At 40.9% G+C, this 18,949-nt stretch overlaps 1 protein-coding gene across 2 annotated transcripts in view; it reads right to left on the bottom strand.

Annotated features, from left to right (window-relative positions):
• The window catches only part of SCFD2 (sec1 family domain containing 2), a 224,944-nt gene that overhangs the window by 136,081 nt on the left and 69,914 nt on the right, over positions 1 to 18,949 (bottom strand). For both annotated transcript variants that reach the window (XR_003992210.1, XM_030491893.1), the window contains exon 5: positions 2,895 to 3,144. Coding sequence is in view for 1 of the 2 variants with exons in the window: in XM_030491893.1 (XP_030347753.1) it covers positions 2,895 to 3,144 (250 nt within the window). In the remaining variant the exon portion in view is untranslated. The remainder of the gene's footprint in view (positions 1 to 2,894; positions 3,145 to 18,949) is intronic.

Here is an 18,949-nt window from a genome sequence, read left to right on the forward strand (position 1 = left end):
AATATTCAGGAACTCAGGTCCCAGATGGCAACCTGGAGGTGAGGAGTGAGCCAACAGGCAGTGTCGTGAACCCACCCAGTAACTCGCTTAGTTTTCTCTTCTGCCACATCCAATTTTACATTCTTCTTATCACTCACCTTGATGGAAAGCTGAAAATAAGAGTGTGCACATTTTGCTTTGTTCTCTCATGGATGAGGAAGTCCAAGAATTACTGAAATTTATTTTAGTCTAATTAACTTTTGTGGCGATTTGAGAGCAAAAAAGGTTTTCTCTTGTTTCTTTCAGCAAATAAAATGAGGGCAGAACACTGCAGGTCTCGACGACGGTCTGTCCAGACCCATGGCTGTTGATAACTTGCAGGGCTGGGCTGACCATATGGAAACAGGCCAACCTGTATCTGCTGAAAGGAATAGCTGGTCTGTAGTTCTGATGGAAGCAGATGTCTCAGCATTATATCCACTATTGTACAAAAGGGGAAACCAGTGCTGCCATCTATTCCCTTGACTTGCAGCTGTGCTATAAAGAAAGTCCTCCTGCTGTGTCTTTGGAAAAAAGTTTGCAGTTTCTCCTACAGTTCTGACTTGTTTTGTCTCTCAAGCAGCAAGCAAGTAACCCAAGGTTCAGAGGGAAGGAGGATGTAGAACACAGGCCTGGCAAAATACAGGTCAAGGAAGAGTATGGCTAAGGCTGCTTATGTTTTCTCAGTCTTCCCAATTCAGTGTACTGCAAATACCGCAAATTACAAATTCAGCGAATTCCACTAATGCTGAGAAAGCAGTCTGAGGGATGAATAAAGGCTTGAAAACTATCTAAGGGTCATTCCTAGAAATTCCATTTTATACTTTCCTCCCCAAGACAATCCTTATTTTTGGTCATGACAATAAGTTTTTGGAATCTTTTCCCCTCTTTTATGAATAAAAGAACTGTCATTCTAAATAAGATGTAAAAACAAAGAATGCTGATAAACTGAAAAAGTATGCAAGCAAGGGGAAATACATATCACATACTTGTACTAAACACACAGATACAGAAATAAAAGGATTCAAGGACTCTGGCTTTGTGTTATGCAATTAGCTTCATCAAGTAATAATGATGTGCTTGGTCTAAAACTACATGTACTGGGTCTGGCTGGGATGAAGTTCAGTTTTTTCACAGCAGCTTGTATTGTGCCATGTTTTGGATTTGTGGCTAAACCTGCACTGACAACACACGAATGCTTTGGCTATTGCTGAACAGTGCTTGTACAGTGCCAAGGCCTTCTCTTTTCCATAGTCAGACGCCTCACATAACAGAGTGAACACTTATGCCCAAGGAGCTGAAATACTTCAGACACCCACCATGCTTCTAATCGTCTGCCCACTATGTAGAAAGACAAAAGTAATTTTCTTTCATTAACTAAAGAATCTTTGTATGGAAATACCCATCCACCTGTTCATCTGCCCAGAAGTTGAGAGCAAACACCCATATACTCAGGAAACATGCACACTGGAAATCAAGCATACATGTATTTCATAAAAACTATGGAATTATTGACAGGTTATGGAACATAAGAGAAGCACAATGTCTATTTTCATCTCCATCTGTGATTGTAACTACATAACCTCAGAGCATAAAGAGCAATAAGGGAAGCATCTGTGTACACAGGTATCAAGCTTCTCTTTGGTACTCAACTGAAGTTTTAGAGACTTCAAATCTTCCCATACTTACATTAGGCCCAATGAAGAAGCACTGATAAAACTGTGATTCAAAATCCTGTCAATCATAGGAGAAAAAGCAAAATATGAAAATGGAGGTCTAGAAATGACTGTGCAGCATCCAGTAGAAGACACGACTGAAGTTGTGAGGGAAGCACCATATAATGGGCCAGATGTGGTGCAGTACATTTTGAAAAACAGGAGAGCAAAAGTCTACAAGAAGACTGGAACTCTGTGGGCACCATGGCCAGAAGTAAAATACAGCAGAGTGCAAATATGACTGAACATGTCCATTCCTACAGTAAGAGTCTTTTAACCATTATGTATTTTACACTCAGCTACAGCAGACCGGCCAGACCATAGCTGTATTTTAAAGCAGAAGCATCCACAAGGGACCACCAGCAGCACTATTCCACTTCCCTTGAGACTCCTCACCTGGGCCCATTCTTGGCATAGGCTTTTGACTGGAAGCTCCTCACAGCAACTTGAGTTATGTTCATATGCTCCCTACCTCAAAGTTGACCTGGTCAACGACCTGCTCACTATTAGTAAATACTGAGAGAACTGACAGCATGAAGCGAGATCCCTTTTGCCATTCAGATACGCCGCCCTCAAGCCATAGTTCATTCATTTGAACCAATACTTTTAACAGTTATTTTTTTCTAAAATGTGACACCAGCAGCAAGAGGTTAGGGCTTTCCTACTCTGTAAGTGTTCGTCTGAAAAAAGGCTTAGCATGCTATTTTTAAAGACTAATGTTTGTGTTGTTTCAGCAAAAACTCAATGTTGGATTTAGACACATTTCTTCTTTTATGCCAGACAGGCCAGCTCCTCATATTCACAAAGCAACTGTGGTTCACTGAACATGTTTCCAGAATTAATTTTGACTTCCCAGGGTTAACTTTACACTGATCAATGAAAGAAACTGTGGAAAAGATTACCTTATGAAAACATGCAAACTTAGCCACCCCTTAACAAAAAGAACAACTTGTAGAGCTTTCATCAGACTCAGCACTCTTCAAGGACAGCCTGTCAGCATTTGGCATATAAGAACATGGGAGATGGAACAAATCTACAGGAAATCCTTGTGCTTACTCATGTACCCTCAGCACCACAGATGAGTCAAGCTGCTTTTATATGTTTCTGCCAGTTCCCGCATTCCCAGCCACCCAATTTCTTACCACACAAGCAGAATCTTACCTGTTATTTTCTGCAACAAAGGAGACGGCTCTGGCTCATCACAGATGGCCTTGACTAGGGCTGTCTTCACCTCCTCTTCAGCTGCATCCAGCTCTTTTCCACTTTTGATTTCTCCAACCACAGAATACATGTATACAAGCAAGATGAGGAAGTCCTCGCAGGTATAATCATCTTTTGTCCTCTCATTGTAAGACTTGATCATTGGCAATAGCTGGTTCAAAACACTGGGCATTTCTGACTCTCCAACAGTCTGAAAAACAGAAGGAAGATCATGTCAGAATGCTCCTGTATTGCTTATCAGTTCGCATCAGTCATACTCCTGCCTGCATCCGCAAGTTATTATTTCTTGTAAAAGCAGTGCTCGTTTAATGAAACATCATTCAGTATTTGCATTCTCATTTGTCGGCACATGGTCTTGTGACTTATTTGCTGCTCAAGCAGCAAATCTGTTAGTTTCCTACAAGTTTTTTTCCTAGAGACTCATGATTGCAGCACATTAGCACTGGAAAAGCCTGATAATTAGATCTTGTACCAGTTTGATGAGAGGTCTCTGCAGTATGGGTAGAAACAGTACAAAGCACAAGGTCAAATGCTTCCTCTAAATTTTGGGCCTCCTCCCTGGGCCTGATTTTGTACTTGAGCAACGAGTTCAAAGCCCAACTCCCTCTGACTTCAGTTGCTATTGTAAGCTCTCAGCACATCTGCAAACCTGACCCTATGCTTTCAGGTCAGAAACACAGAAAATTAGAAACAGAGAAAACCACCTGTGAAGCACGTGGTTTAAGTGATCGGCATGTTTCCTAGAAGAGCTCTAGGACAGGGCAGCAATCACCAGCATGGCATATGCCCTGACCCTCTTTTCCCTCTGCCTCTTTCCCAGCACACTCATCAGCTTCTCAAGCCATGTAACAGGGGTCTTCCACACCAAAAAAAGCCTTCTCTGGCCAATTCCCACAGCACATATGTGCTGCCAGGTGACTAAGGCAAAGGCCATGTGGAAGTGGGGAGAAGTACATGACCCTGAGGCTGAAAGATGATCATAATGTGTATAAGAGGAGAGGAAGGCTGGCAGAGAAAACGAGGGGGAAACGGACAATATTCTGGGATGTCCCAGGTCCTCAGTAGTTGAAATCGCACTTCCCCCTCATCTTTGTGGGAGAAATGTCTGTACAGCTTTACTGTGGTTGTAAGTAGATTTCAGACATGAATCCCCTGAAGTGCCACGCTGAGATCCACATCATGTAACACCAGGGCTGGGGTTTACATCCACTGTGCAGGTCTCTGGCACTCACGACAGTAGAGTGACTAATCATAGCAACAAGCTGCCACCCTCGCCGTGCACACACACCTGCATATGAAATCTCCATTGCTACTAGAGATTTCTAGTCTACTAGTTTTCTACTGTGGGTTGGTTTGCAGCTCAGCAGTGGGATCAGGTGAGAAGAAGCAGGGCCAGTGCAAGTCAAGCAGGAGGAGCACCCCCAATTCATTGTGTACATCAAAACACTGCATTTCTTATACTCCAAAGAGCCAAGTCAGCAAACATGTATTCTTGGTTGTTACTACAGTAATGTCAAACTGACTAATCATGGTAAACAGGCACCACAGCCGATAATACATGCTTTAAATAGATTCACATTAAGTAAATAAAATACCAAACAAACCAACCAGGAAGAGGCACAGGTTTACACAATAACAAAATCATGCAATTAGGCTTACCACTGCTTTTAACTGCATTTAGTTCTGAGCTCTTGGGTAATTTTTTTTCTGAAACCTGGGCAGGGATTTCAGAGTCTAACTTTAGGAACATGGAAACTGAAAGTTTCATCTCCTAGCACACTTCACACAACACTTCATAGGGTCCTGGTTTTGGTTGTACGTTGTTTTAGTTGTTCTTTGACAATCTCAGAAACACTAATAAGCATTTAATAAACTGTAATTTTTATACCAACACTGAGCTATTACAGATCTCAGTCACAAAGAAAGCATGAATTACTCAACCTCTCAAGAAACTTTTTTCCAGCCTGTGCTATATGAAACAACACTTCTGCAGACTATGGGCCCCACCCTGCTACTGACACACAAGTTTTGCCACGGACCCATCTTTCAAGGGACTTGAATGTGGTCAGAAGTTATGTTTCTGTCAGATGTTATGTTTCTATCTGAATACATACCTTAGAGAAGAATTTTCTAACTACCCACATGCAAAACCTAACAGTAAGTACTACTGTGGACTTGAAGCAGTAAATTACAAATCTACAGTGGTCAAAAGCATATGGGAGCCAAAAAGGAACATTCAGAAATCCAGAAGGGGTTGGCACCCTGTGTGTGTTTGGGCAGGGAGCATTAAATCACATGCACAGCAAGCCCGGGCACTGCTCCGCCTGGCTAGCAAATCTATGATGTTTGGCACTGGTCTGGCATACGCTGGCAGCTGAGCCACCCTCAAGAAAAGGCTGTCGGCTCCCAAATTTCAACTCAGCCCTGCCTCAGTTCAGTATTACCTGCTCACTTCCTGAAAAGTGACACAAACAAATTCTCACCTGTACATCAGTACAGGAAATATCAGACCATGGAAAAAGACAAAACTTCAAGGAATTCACAGGTATGCAGCTACTGGGAGAAAGCCACCCGCAACGAGCAAAAGCCTAATCAGTCCTAAAAATCTAAGAACTGAACATTAACCTACATGTGGAATTATTCTGGAATAGATGACAAACTTGAATCTATATTAATTTGAGTTCACTTGTAAGGACAGGCAAGCCCTATGCCACATATTACTGAACATCATCTACCATCTTCTGGCATACTATCTACTCCCCTTTCCACTCCCAAGGGACAAATTCTCTACTTCACCATATCTCTAAATACCTCATGGCATGTTCCTGCAGCACCAAAGATGAATTCCTGAAAAAGCTCTATTTAGCATGCACACATTATACAAATGCAAGGAGCACTGAGGATGCACAGTGATATGTAACACAGTAGGGTCAACTGTCCTTCTTGAGGATAGTAGCTCCTGAAAGTACATGTGTACAGCATCTCTGGCAAACTTTCAAACATACATGATAAAGAAAAAAATTGGGTTTAAACTTTCAGGATGATTTACGGTAGAGCGGGCTAAATCTCAACAACTTACAGTAACAATTGCCACCTCTTATCTTCAAAGTAAAAATGAAAAAGCGAAAAAAAAATTAAAGTGCTGTAATAAACCGTTAACTGCAGAACGCACGTAGGGTCTTTCTCGGGTATGAACTTCTCTGGAATGTTTTTCCCTTATCTCCTGGGAAATGGCACTACAGAGGACTTCAAATAGAACTGCCAAGTTTCAGAGGCTATTTTGTCCAAACAGGCCAGTTGGACTGGAACTTGCATAAAAAAAAAGGGGCTCACAGCCTCGCTGCAGAGCACAGCTCCACAGGGAGCTGGGAAATTTGCCTCAAACAAAATCCACTGGCATATTGTCATTATCTGGCCATCTCTGATGATTTAGGGGCTCTCTGCACTGCATTACAATCAATCAATTACCCTGATTGAACAAACCTAAAACACAAGTTTTAAAAATGTAACTACCCATGACCCAAATTTCCTGCTGGTTGTGTTGGCCTCAGGTTAGCCCCATTTGTCTATCATCAAGGGAGCCAATAAAAACAATAAAAACAGGTCAATTCTGAGCTTTCCAAAGGCTGTACAAAAACATTAACACTGCTTAATGCAGAGCCACCTAAGGCCTGAGCGCTAACAACTTCTGCCTGGTTGCATTGTTTGGACATTTTAATGCTATAATCATATATTCTTCAGAATCCAGGGAGAGTTAGTGATAGATTTTTGTTGTTTTCCATCTCTTTCCTCCACCCTCTTTAGTTATTTATTTTTAAAACTTAAGCTGTGTAATAATTTACTATCCCTGAGGGTAAATGAACTGACGTCAATTTGCTGATTTTTGCAAAAGGCCCAAGTCTTGGCAGATGGGAGGACAGTGAAGAAAGCACAAAAATCATTTTTTCAGTTTTTCAACACTGAAAATGATATTGTCCTTCAAAAGTAACATTTAAAATGTGATTTAAAGGATCTACAGGAATTAAGAGGAAGTGTAATAAACCCAAGGAAAAATGTTTTGCATTTCTGTAAGAAGCATTATTTTCGGTATTAAATAAACCTGTACAAATCTAAAGCCATATGTATCATTAGACATCTTTTATACATGAAGAAACAGAGTGCACTGGGGAGGAAGAGAAAAGGAGGGTCAGAGTTTACTTGAATTAACACGTGTCCCTGACAAAATTGAGACGAGAACTGAGCACTCTAATCCCTGTGCTTCTAGCCCACTGTCCTCAACACGTCATTAAAAATATTAAAACAAAAATTAACTTCAAGCAAGTGGAATTTATTTTCTTTTAAAATCAAGGAGGAAGGAGGAGATAAATCTTAGGAGACTAGTTCACTATGTAAATATTCTAGCGGCTTTCCGTTTAGGAAGCAAAACATGTTTAAATCCTTCAGAGGTCACATGAGTTAACAGAACTTTTTGGAATGGGAACACACAACTTTACAACAGTGAGGAATTTTATTAGGGAAAACAAAACTAAAAAACCCCAAAATCCTGCTGCAGGTAAAACCAGCAAAAGGATCAGTGGAAACTCACAAGCCCTTGAGTCATTTGCTGCCCAATGCTCCTCATTTAATAATTTAATAGAAGCTTAACTGACAGCTTAGGTGGGAAAAGAGGGCACATGAGTTGCAGAATAAGCAGCTTTCGACTGCTGCTCTTTTTGATTTGTCGTGTTTTACCTGGGTTTGACATCTTGTGTTTCATTATTTTTCCAGGCAGCCTATTAGCTTCCCCACTATCCAGACAAAAGCAGAATATTGTAGCTGCTAAAAATGGAACAGGGAGGACGTCATGGGTAGGCAAAACCCACTCCGATCTTTCGATGGCAACAGATCTCTGTAGCACTAGTAGTCATCTTAGCAAAAATGAGAGGCGCTGCCAAGTGAAAGGAGGAGTCTTAGCTGCCTGCAGTGCTCAGCTGCCCATAAATCAAATGCTGCAGTTCTGTTACACGCTGTTTTACACTGTCTGGCCATTTGAGATTTGGGGTTGATTGCACATAATTTCCATATGGGTGAGAAGATGTCTGTACTCCTTACTCTCAGCAAAACATTCATTTCATGTATTTCGTTTTTATTACATGTCCTATGGGTGACTAGTGATTTGACACAATAGATCAGTAAGTATGATCTTACCACACTAATTCTTTTTCCATGTGAAGCCCTAAAAATCATTATAATTGTTGACTTGGGAAGGTTTTGATAAAAACGTACATTCTTTTTGTCTTCTCTTTACATATCCGTTGGGTATGACTGAAGAATAACCAACCCAAATCACAACACAAAAAATGAAGGTCTTTGAAGTACCATACCCTCACTACTAAGAAACCCCTCAACCAGTGTCAAAATATATAGCATCCAATTATTTAGGCAGCCTATCTAAGAAGAGGATGAAATCATTTTGATAACTGAAGTCCACTGGCTGTACACTTCCTTTTGCAGGAAGTGAATCTGGATGTCAGAAAAGTTTTAGTCTCAAACTTATGTTTCCAGCTGGGGAGGGTTGACAAAGCCTAGTCTTGCACGGGGAAGGAGCAAACGTTAGCCTTAGGGGAAAGCAGGCAAAGCATCCAGCAAACTCACAACAGCTTGAGAGCGGAGGTGTGAGAAGCTGGCAGTAAATGGCCACTTCCAGTAAAAAAACACAAAAGCGTAAGTCATTAAAGGAGAAAGATCACATTGCATTTTGTTAGGGACCAAAACAGGTCTATGACTTGCCCCTGCCAACATCAAGAGACTTGCACCACCCTCTCTTTAATGGCAGCATGTCTATTTGCTTGATAGACAGACGGTACAGAAATCCACCAAGAATATGCGTATGAAGAAAATAGCAGAGAACTAAACTGCTAGTGAGAGACACAGGAAACACTAAAAGCATCTAGGACCTGTCTCCCCTGTCATTAGTCTTAATGACTCCTCTTGTCATTAATGAAATATCCCTGCGGAGCCGATTCTACCTCCTGTCCCCTTCTCTGCATTTATCACCCACTCTGAACATTGCCCCAGGAACTATATTCTCAAAACTGCAGAGACAATTTCCAGGCAGCCCTTGTAGACAGAGTCTTAAAATTCTACCATAAACAAATAAAAAGCAAAGAAAAAAGAAAAAGAGTAAGCCTTTTAAGGGCTATTTTTAACCCGGCTCATGCTGTCAAAGACACAGATTCACATTCACCCTACATGCATGCTCTCCCAATTGGCCTTCATTCTTGCCTTCTACCCACCATAGCAGCCTCTTCCTTCTGCCCTTGCCAAAGTGTTTCTGTGACTGTGCATTAAAACAAATCGTTTTAACCAGACTGGTTCTCTGCTCGGGTTTATTGCTTGGCCACAGAAACACTTATATTAGCCACGAAGGCCAAGGATTGGACTGCTTCCTTATGCAACAGCGCTGGCTTGGAGCCTACATGAACTAGAGCTTAAGGTTGCCAAGAGATACAAAAGAAAATTGTATAAATAATCACCTGCTCTTTGGATGACTTCTTCAATACACTGTCATATGGCCAGATTCTTAATTGGTGTCTATCAGTCAACACTACAGACAATAACAGTCCTTTGCCAATTTATACCTGCTCAATACCTACCCAGGATATTAGCACTTACTGCAAAACATAGTGATGAGTCAAAGACAAGAAAAATTAACTTGCAACATAAAGTTTTTAAAAAGTACAATATTTGGAAGCTCTTTTGCTCAGAGATTTTTTAATTTTTTTTTTTAACATGTGTCTTGCATAATTCCACAAACACACCACCGACTTCATAGCTAATATGTGATAACAACAAAAATATTTCAAGCAAGCTGTTCAAGCCCTGTCATTTCTAAAACCAAAACAAAAGCAAAGCCCAGGACAGTTCTTTCAGCCAGTAACTCCTTAGCCCATGATTATGACCTAAGCAATTGGATTCCACCTAGAACCTATCGCCAAAGTAGTATATTCCAGTATTTTTCTTTAACCTAACTTCTTAGGACATAAATTGTACTTTGAACAACATAATCAAATTTCCTCTTACCACCTTTCTCCTGTCTTTACTGAGCATTTCCCGTTTTCAATCCTCTTGTAACTTCTCCCATTATTTTTATTTCTTGTGTTACAAGAGGCAGATTCAGTTACTATGTCAGCACTGCAAGACTCACACATTCATTTTGAGAACATTTAAATGCCATCACAAAAGCTTCTAATAAACCCGCTGATACCTAATCTTTCAGAGCACAGAAATCACCTCATCCCAGTGAGTTATGCTGTCTGGCAATGTATCATTACATCATATTGTCCATTTTTTCCTTCTTCCTTTGGAAATCATCTAAGTGTACAGCTGTGTTAAGATATTTTAATGGGTTCATGGGGGCTCAGCAGCAACAGCATACTGAAGAAAGGATATTTAATAAGTCTGGATTTTATTAGACAAAGCTCTGCAAGGATAAGGACAATTTTACTTAAATCACTGCATGTCTGACATAAGAGACTCATCAGCAAGTTAAAAAGGGAGTACTTCCTACCTACTCAGTCAAAAGCTTTTAGCTGTGATGACTTCTACAGATGTGCTTGGTAAAAACATGAATCAGCACAGCAAAAACGGTGTCAGAAGCATGAAAAAGGAGTATAGGCACAGTCAAAATAACACATGTATCAGAGAAAGATGTGGGTGCTATGCATATCAGGATTTTTTGTGTGTGGTTTTTGGAGGTTGTTTGTTTGTTTTTATGAGCCATGGAAGACTGGGAAAACTGCCAGAAGATGGCAGGAGTTCAAAACTGAAAAAAGGTTACACGGATAACATAATATCCTGCGAGGTTAAAACTCACATGGGCTTTGAAGAGAACAATGGGAAAGCATTCAGTCACTACAAAGCAAAGGATAAGAATCCACAGGGACAGAAAACAAATAAAAGGGGTATAAATCAAGAAAAATATAGTACAAACAAATCAGTCATTAAATAGTGAAGACCATTTCTGCAGAAGGAAGGGATTCTATGCCAGGGGATAGTTACTGAAAAAGGTCTGATAGATGCTCTGGACAAAGAAAAGGACATGAATCCCTGCTTACATCACTAGCTATAAACCTTCAGGTCGGAAGAACAGATGACCCAGGTGTGGCAAAAGTCACAAGTGGACTAGAGAAGGCTCACTCTCCTTCACAACACAAGAACTAAAGGGCAATAAACAATGGCGGTAGAAGCCTGTTTAAAAAGCAAATCAAACAGAGGTAGTTCTCCATGCAATTTGCTCAGACGTGGAATGCCTTGCCAAAGGCTGTTGTGTTGCTAAATTCTTGCTTGGGCTCACAAAGATAATGGGAAAACTCACAGGGGAAAAAAATTCCATCAAATATTAGTAAATACGCAGAAACCACATCTGTTCTAGAACTCAAAATGGTCAGAGCTTGGTGAATATCATATAACCTTGTCCTCTTCATCTTCTGCAGGCAGCTGCTTTTGTGTATGGTCAGAAAAAGCAAACTAGCTCAGCTACATTTTTGATCCAATCCAGAATGGACATATTTACCTCAAAGCCATGGCAAAAGGACCAACGTAACTACAAAATACAGTATCTACGGGAAAGAAGTAGGTGAGCGGGTTTATTACAGTATGTGGCACTATCAGGATAAAATATATTGTGCTCAGTTCCAGTGCCCGCATTTCTAAGAAGCTGTGGAAAACTACAGATAGTGTTGGAGAGAGTTACAAAACAACTAAAAGAGCAAATTTCACCAGAATGAAAGACAGTTGGCATATCAAAAGGAAGAATAACAGTGTATGTATGTCTCTTCAGACAGAAGAAATTTTCAGAGTACAATCTAGTCAAGAAAGGCACAGGAGAAACGAGGGAAGTTGAAACTGGTTTTTCCAATTCTCAAGTTAGTGGAGATGCACTCAGTGGTGTGCGTATTTCAGAAAGACTTTGGAGGGTGAAAGAACAGAAAACAAGCAGAAAGCACAAACTCAGCGGTCTCACGCAATAAACCACTATACATAAAATGCATCTGGTGAATAAAACCATAAACTCTTTGGCACAGTGCTTAATTGCAGTGAAAAGAATTGTGAACTGTGAAGGAAAAATACTTCAGAAATAGCAGACAGGATAAAGGTAATACACTGAAATACTGGACATGCTGTGAGGGCTGGCACACAGCAGTAAGTTATAAAAGGAGACTGACGGTCAAAACAATCCCATCTTGTGCCTTTTCATCCACATTCTTGCCTTTTGAGGCACCTCTTCTCTCTCAGCCTTTTGTTCTACGCATCATCCTTCACTCCTACGCCAATCTAACATCAGAGGTTCCAGAAACTCCTCAGGGCTGCAGGGAAACCTCCAGATTTTTGGTGATGGGTCAGTCCGTGGTGGACACTGGTACCAGAAATGAAAAATGGGATGGCCTAGGACAACAGCAAAATGGGAAAACAAGTCCTAATGGGTGAAAAACAAAAGGAGTTTGAAGCCTATATGACTGTTTGGGTTCATTTGAAAGAAACTTGTTTTCTTAATGCTGTTGGTACTTGTGTTTGTGTTACCTCACCATCAAACTTTTAAAAACAAATCCAGTCAACTTCTGCCCCTGGAAGTTTGACAGTAACAGACAATCAGGACATTGCCACAAGCACCAATGCCAGTTTGCACCAAGCATCACACAAATCATGATTCCAACTAAGATAGGGCCAAACATATGCCTGATAGCTTTTAGTGATGCTTAGAGATTATACTAATACATAAAATATGCCGAATAAGGGTATACTGTTTTGACCAAAACATACCCCATTTCTCAGTATCCTTGAGACTCAATTTTCTGTTCACAATTTCAATGGAAAAGGATGCAGATCTGAGAAAGCAGAATTCTCTTTCCCTATCCCTTTTCTTTTGCTCCTTTTCAGAAAGAAAAGGCCAAAAAACTTAGTGAGAACCTACCATAAAGATAAACATACCTGCCAAAAACTGTTGGAATTTACCAAAATACTAGGAATTGAAACTCCTAAGAGTCAAGAAATTTGAAAGCCATGTAAAACATCAACTCGCATGAGATGGTCATATAATTCAGATCTAGATCCAGCATCTGAATTATACGACCACCTCATATAGATGGATACATTACTGTATTTTACAAATATGAATTTAAACAGTAGCTAACTTGGAAATGTTTTGCCGTGTCTTTAAAATGTTTTATACCTCGATATGCAGATATAGAAAGACATAATATATGACAAAAACCATAAAGCAAAAATATATGGACATGGGAGGTTTGCATAGGAGAAGATCCCACTGCTCTGCCCACAGTGCTGGCTGGAAGCACAGGAAGGAGACAGAACGGCAACACAAAGACATGCGAAGGCAGATTATCAGTCCGCTGCAGAGCACCAAGGCTGTTAATCAGTACAGTAAATGTTATCACAATAGAGTACTGACATTTCGAGCCCTTGTACAAGGCTCACCATGCTCTAAACAGTATTCAGGCTTTCACGGTGATTAAAGGCAGATGTCACACGCATAAGTAAGTTTGTAACTTATGAGCCCCTCATCCATTTTTGTGTGTGGAAGGAATCTTTCACTGATAGGACATCTTCACTGGAGAATGCTTGCTGTGGCATGATTTGCACAAGGAAGAACATTTTCCTTCCCTTTTCCAGCTTCGGAAGAATAAACCAAGCTTAATTATATAGTTGTATATGTCAGTTCATCCTATGAAATGTATCAGGTTAAAACCTTAATTTTTTTTGTCCAGTTTTCCACTGCCATTAAAAACTAACGAGGTTACCACCTTTCAGAGAGCAGTGGATCGCAGAAACAACAGTGATACATCAAAGTAAAGAACGGTTTGGGGAATTTTTTTCTATAAATGTGCAAGAACTGCAGCTGCAATGACTACTCATTGTATTTCTAATATAAAACAAAAAGTGAAATAGTCGTACGCAAAATGACCATTATTTTTCCACTATGACAGTGCTACAGTGAAAAACTCCTGAAATCCCATTCTTTTAATCTTCTCCTTCCACCCTGGATTTTTTTTTCTGTTTTAGAAGCTAACAGTTGTCTCTTCAAGCACAGTGTAATTTGACTGCCTACGGGCTGTTCCTTCAGCTCTTTAACTCAACGCTGGTATTCCCATGCAGTGGTGAACACATGCACGCCCTGCATTGGGCATGCTTGTGCATGGGTATATGATCTTTTAGGATACCAGTTATTAGAAAGTATATACCAAACACTTGCTTGTCATGATGCTCCATGCCCCTTGGCACACATGCCCTTTCCACAGCTGGCATGTAGCAAGTCTTCTCCTCTTCTGGCTCCTTTCAGTGCTCCCATCATCCCCCCATGGGGCCAGGCCATGCTGGGTGGCACTGGCAGTGGGTTTGCAGCTGGCTCCTTGTTGTGGATGGAGAAGACATAGGGCTGCTTTCCCACCACCAGCTGCAAGGGCCACGCAAGGGCATGGTTGCTGCCAGGGTTGCTCCTGCCATACCTCCTCCTGCCCATTTTGTCCAGCACGAGCTACAACTAGAAAAACAATCCTGTCTTTCTGTCCCCCTGGGATTTCCCTCCCACTCAGCCGCACGCCTGAGTCAGCATAACTATCCCTCATGATATCACATTTGTGCAAAGGGAGCTGACTCCAGCACAGGACATCTGGTCCCGATATCTAAAAACACTTAAATCATGCATGTCATTCCAAACATTTAAGGAACTTCAGAAGTTTTCTGTTACTTTTGTATATATTTCCTAGTTGCTTCGAGCAGAAAGGATTTCTTTCTGTTCAAGTTTCACTCTGAAGATCTGGAGAAATGTATATTCCATCTCATTTTAACTAGAAAAAAACCCCAGCCTTTATGATAAGCCCAGACATGACTTAAGCTACCTTTATATTAAAATTTTTTTTTCATTATTCCAGGAGAATACCAAAATGTGCTGAGTTGTAACACTTACAATTCAGATTTCAGTAACAGGCAAAGAAAGAGTGGTTTATGTCCAAAATAAAATCCCACAAAACAAATCCAACAAGCAAATGCCACCACCACCCTGCCCCCAAATTCAGTTGTATATGCTACATGGTGAAGTACCAAGGTATTTTCTAGTTCCCCATTGTGATTTTGGTAGGAAAGAAAGGAGGCATGGCCCAGTGACCAGGCACCAGACTGGGATTCTGGAGACTGATGCTGATCTCCATGTCCAACTGCAAGCTTCTCGCTTTCCTCCACCTGTAAACAGCAGCAGCTTCCTCACACTACAAGCATTAATTCAGGTGCTCTGATAGTCTGACGCTGAGTCCCAGGTATAAGTAATAACATTCAATGCAGCAAATAATTTGCTTTGCAGCCCCCACATACACTGCAAATCACAGCACAGTGAGCAGAGGCACACTCTGAGCTCACTGCAAGCTATTTAGTTCGAGTATCAATAACTGTCAAGCTGTCACAGGATGGAGCTCAGTATTAACCGGCTTCTTTTTAAAAGCCAACATGGGTATGTCTGTCTACCTTGCAGTCTTTTTTACACAGCTCTTGCAAGAGAGAAAATATAGCACTTTGATATAATTTCTGTTGTTCTTATCTGGCCCCCCACACCTCAGGGTGGGAATGCTTCCAACCTCTGCTCTACGTGGCTTCTACTGCAGTGCCTGCATACCACTATAAGAGAACAAAAATACCAATTTCTTTTTCGGCAACTATTAGAAAATTCTTCACCCCCTCTGCAGCACAGAAAGCTCCTGCTTTTCTAACAGGCTGTCTGTCAATCTGCCCTCAGGACATGAGAATTAGATATTTGGGGCATAAGTGATATTCCGTATGGAGACGCCAGGCAGCAAAAAATAAGAGGTATGAGAAACCACTGTTTGAATGAGAGAATCCAGAGGATCTTGGTTATATGTTACAACTCACAAAATACTTTGAGTCATTTATCTGAGACTTGGATCCTACTTTGGAAGGCAGACTAGTATTACAGAGCTCTTTTAGACACTGTTTATTAGCATCAAAATGAAATATGAAAAGCACTTTCTGTTAAATCCAGGATCTGGACAACTCTCATAACATGTGCCCTAAATAAACCAGGTCAAATGGTATTGCAACAGCGAGAAACGAAATTTTGTGTTAATACTAAAAATAGGGTGTTTTTACTGCACTGATGTATATTTAATCCTTTTAAAAATAAACTTTCAAAATAACATCATCACAATTAAGTTACTCCCAAATGTTACAGTCATAGAATCATAGGATCACAGAATGGTTTGGGTTGGAAAAGACCCTAAGATCATCTAGTTCCAACCCCCTGCCATGGGCAGGGACACTTTACCCTAGACCATGTCACTCGAAGGCTCTGTCCAACCTGGCCTTGAGTACTGCCAGGGATGGAGCATTTACCACAATATGAGTGGCTACTCCAGCCATCAGCTGGGACCCTCACATCCCAGACTACTTTTTAGTTTTCCTAGAGCAAACATTCCGCCCTTCCAGCAGACAGTGCTGCAGGCCCTAGCAAGGACCACAAAACCCACAGAATTTCTATGCTGCTGTTTAAGAACAGCAGCATTCTCTAGGGAAGGGGGGTGAGGGACGATAAATCCACACACAGTTGTTTGCCCTTTAAAATTTCACTTTTCTTTTAATAACCACCACAGAAAACCAAAACCAGTCTCAGGACAAGTTTCTCTCCTGCCTCCAAATCACTTCCCCCCGCCACCTCAGCCAACACCACTTCTGTCAGATGCCAGCAAATTACCGGTTGGTGGTCTCGCTGTTCTACCCTGAGCCATTATTTTAATTAGTGAGAGCACTGAGAAAAGATTAGTGTACAAATATTGGCGAATCTTCAAACAAGAGGACATGCTGTCCATTTTATTCACAATGAAAAAGCTCTTAAAGAGATTTCGATAAAGATTTGCCTCCTGCTTGCAGGCCACATTTGTAGTGTTTATATAAGTGGGGGATATAAATCTTTTTCCAATGAACCCCACAGTTTTTAAACCAGCCTTGTTATAAACTGCCTGTTTCCGTTTTGCCTGCCTAAGCAAGCAACGCAGAGCCTGCTCGGGATAGACTGGAACTAATTTAATGTGCTCCAGGTTTAATTCCCATCCTCCCAGCTTTTACTGGCAGATTTTACACAGAGGACTACTGCTGGCTTTAACAATGATTCATGTGATAAGTGGGGTTTGATTTGTTTTTCCACATCAGAAAACACGCAACAGAAATGCCACCAAAAATCATTTTAATAGAACACGACCAAGTCAGAGCCAGATTTAAAACAATAATTAACCTTTTTCACAAGAACTGTTTCTCTGCGCTCTGCGGCGCTTTGAATTTATTAAGGTGAATTACTAGCTTGCTTTATGCAAAAGAATAGAAGTCTGTAGACCTCTACATCTGGTTTGGAAGGCAGCCAGTGCTCACTCCGGACATCCACATGCCGCATTGCAGGACGTGTGTCTGTCATGAACTACGCAAAAGAGCGGGACAAACAAAAATCACTGGCGACGGCCCAGTCCGGAGCAGCTCCACGCGTCACCCTCCGGCAGGATTTGAAACCAGGATCAACTACGAGGTGCCCCCGTGCCCTGTTCAGCCGGGGCGGCTGGTCCGTGTCTGTGTCCGTGTCCCTGCAGATGGCAGTGTGGGAGCACCGCAGAGAGCAGAGCTGCCTTACGGAAACCCATCCAGGCTGAGCTTCAGCCTCCCGCAGCAATTACCCCAACATCACGAGAATTCTGCTACATTACTGGTGCAGACGTGCTGCTTTTCCTTTTTTTTTCCTTTTATTTTTTTTTCTTTTTTAATTATTATTTTTTAAAATTCGATTTTATTTTTTTAGATTTGCAGGAGGGAAACATATTTATGAACACAGAAACTGAAAAAGGGACAGCACTTACATAGGTAGTAACCACACATTTTTAAAAAATGTAGCTGAACTACTGATGCAGAGACCGTACAGATACTACTTTTGCAATCGCCTTCTCCTGTACTGAATTCCTTGCTCATTTACATAAACCAGATGCTTCTCTGACAAACCAAATTCCTTGAAGAAAAAACAGAAGTTGCCATATACTTCATGTCTGAAATGAAAGATGATGTGAATACATGGCATAAATGTTCCATTAGCCACTTAAAGGCAAACACATATGTTAAGTGCAACAGTTTTCTTCTATTTAGCAGAACTTTTGTGAGGGCTTAGGTGATCCTTGGCAGAAGTGTGAGAAAAGGAAAATGAAGCTACTTAGGTTATATTCACTGCCTTCAATGGCTTTCACTCCCTTTGGCGAAACCAGCTAAATTCTTTGCTAGCTCTTGACACTCAAAGGAGTCCACTGAGTAGACAGATACTCCAAAATCAGTGTTCCATATTGCTCACATCTGCAGGAGAACTGGCTCCTGGAATCTTTCTTCCCAGTACCTGGTTCCTGGAGGATTACAAGAGGAATAGGAAGAGCGATTATTTAACTATTTTAGTGATCATTTAAAACTTGCTACTTTTTGGTACGTATAGATAAAGTGAAGGACACGGGGAATATGTATTTGCTGTTACCAAGAGAAGAAACTGTAATCATAAAATTTTTCCAAAATCTCTCAGTTGCCCCTAATTCTCATTGCTTCTACCAAAAACCAGCTTGCTAAATTTCTAGATTACTACAGGAACAGTATTTTACATTTAATCTGAAAGGCCAAATTCATGGAAGATGCCTGAAGGTTACACTTGTTGCTCACCTAACCTTCCAGAACACACCCTTATCTGCCACATCCTTCCAAATACAGGGATCTACATTTTTGTATTTTTGTATTTTGTATTTTTTTGTGGTTTTGTATTTTCCAAATATAAGGATCTAACTTTTGGTGTGGAGCTATTAAAAACCTGATGAGAAGGGCAAATCCTTACCTTGAATGGCATAGAGCAATAGAAAATTCGCAGTAAGAGCAAAACATTCAGCCTGAGAATAACTAATAGGTAACTGAACAACAACCAACCAACC

The sequence above is a fragment of the Strigops habroptila genome, chromosome 7, assembly GCF_004027225.2.
Source record: "Strigops habroptila isolate Jane chromosome 7, bStrHab1.2.pri, whole genome shotgun sequence".
In the NCBI taxonomy this organism is placed as follows: domain Eukaryota; kingdom Metazoa; phylum Chordata; class Aves; order Psittaciformes; family Psittacidae; genus Strigops; species Strigops habroptila.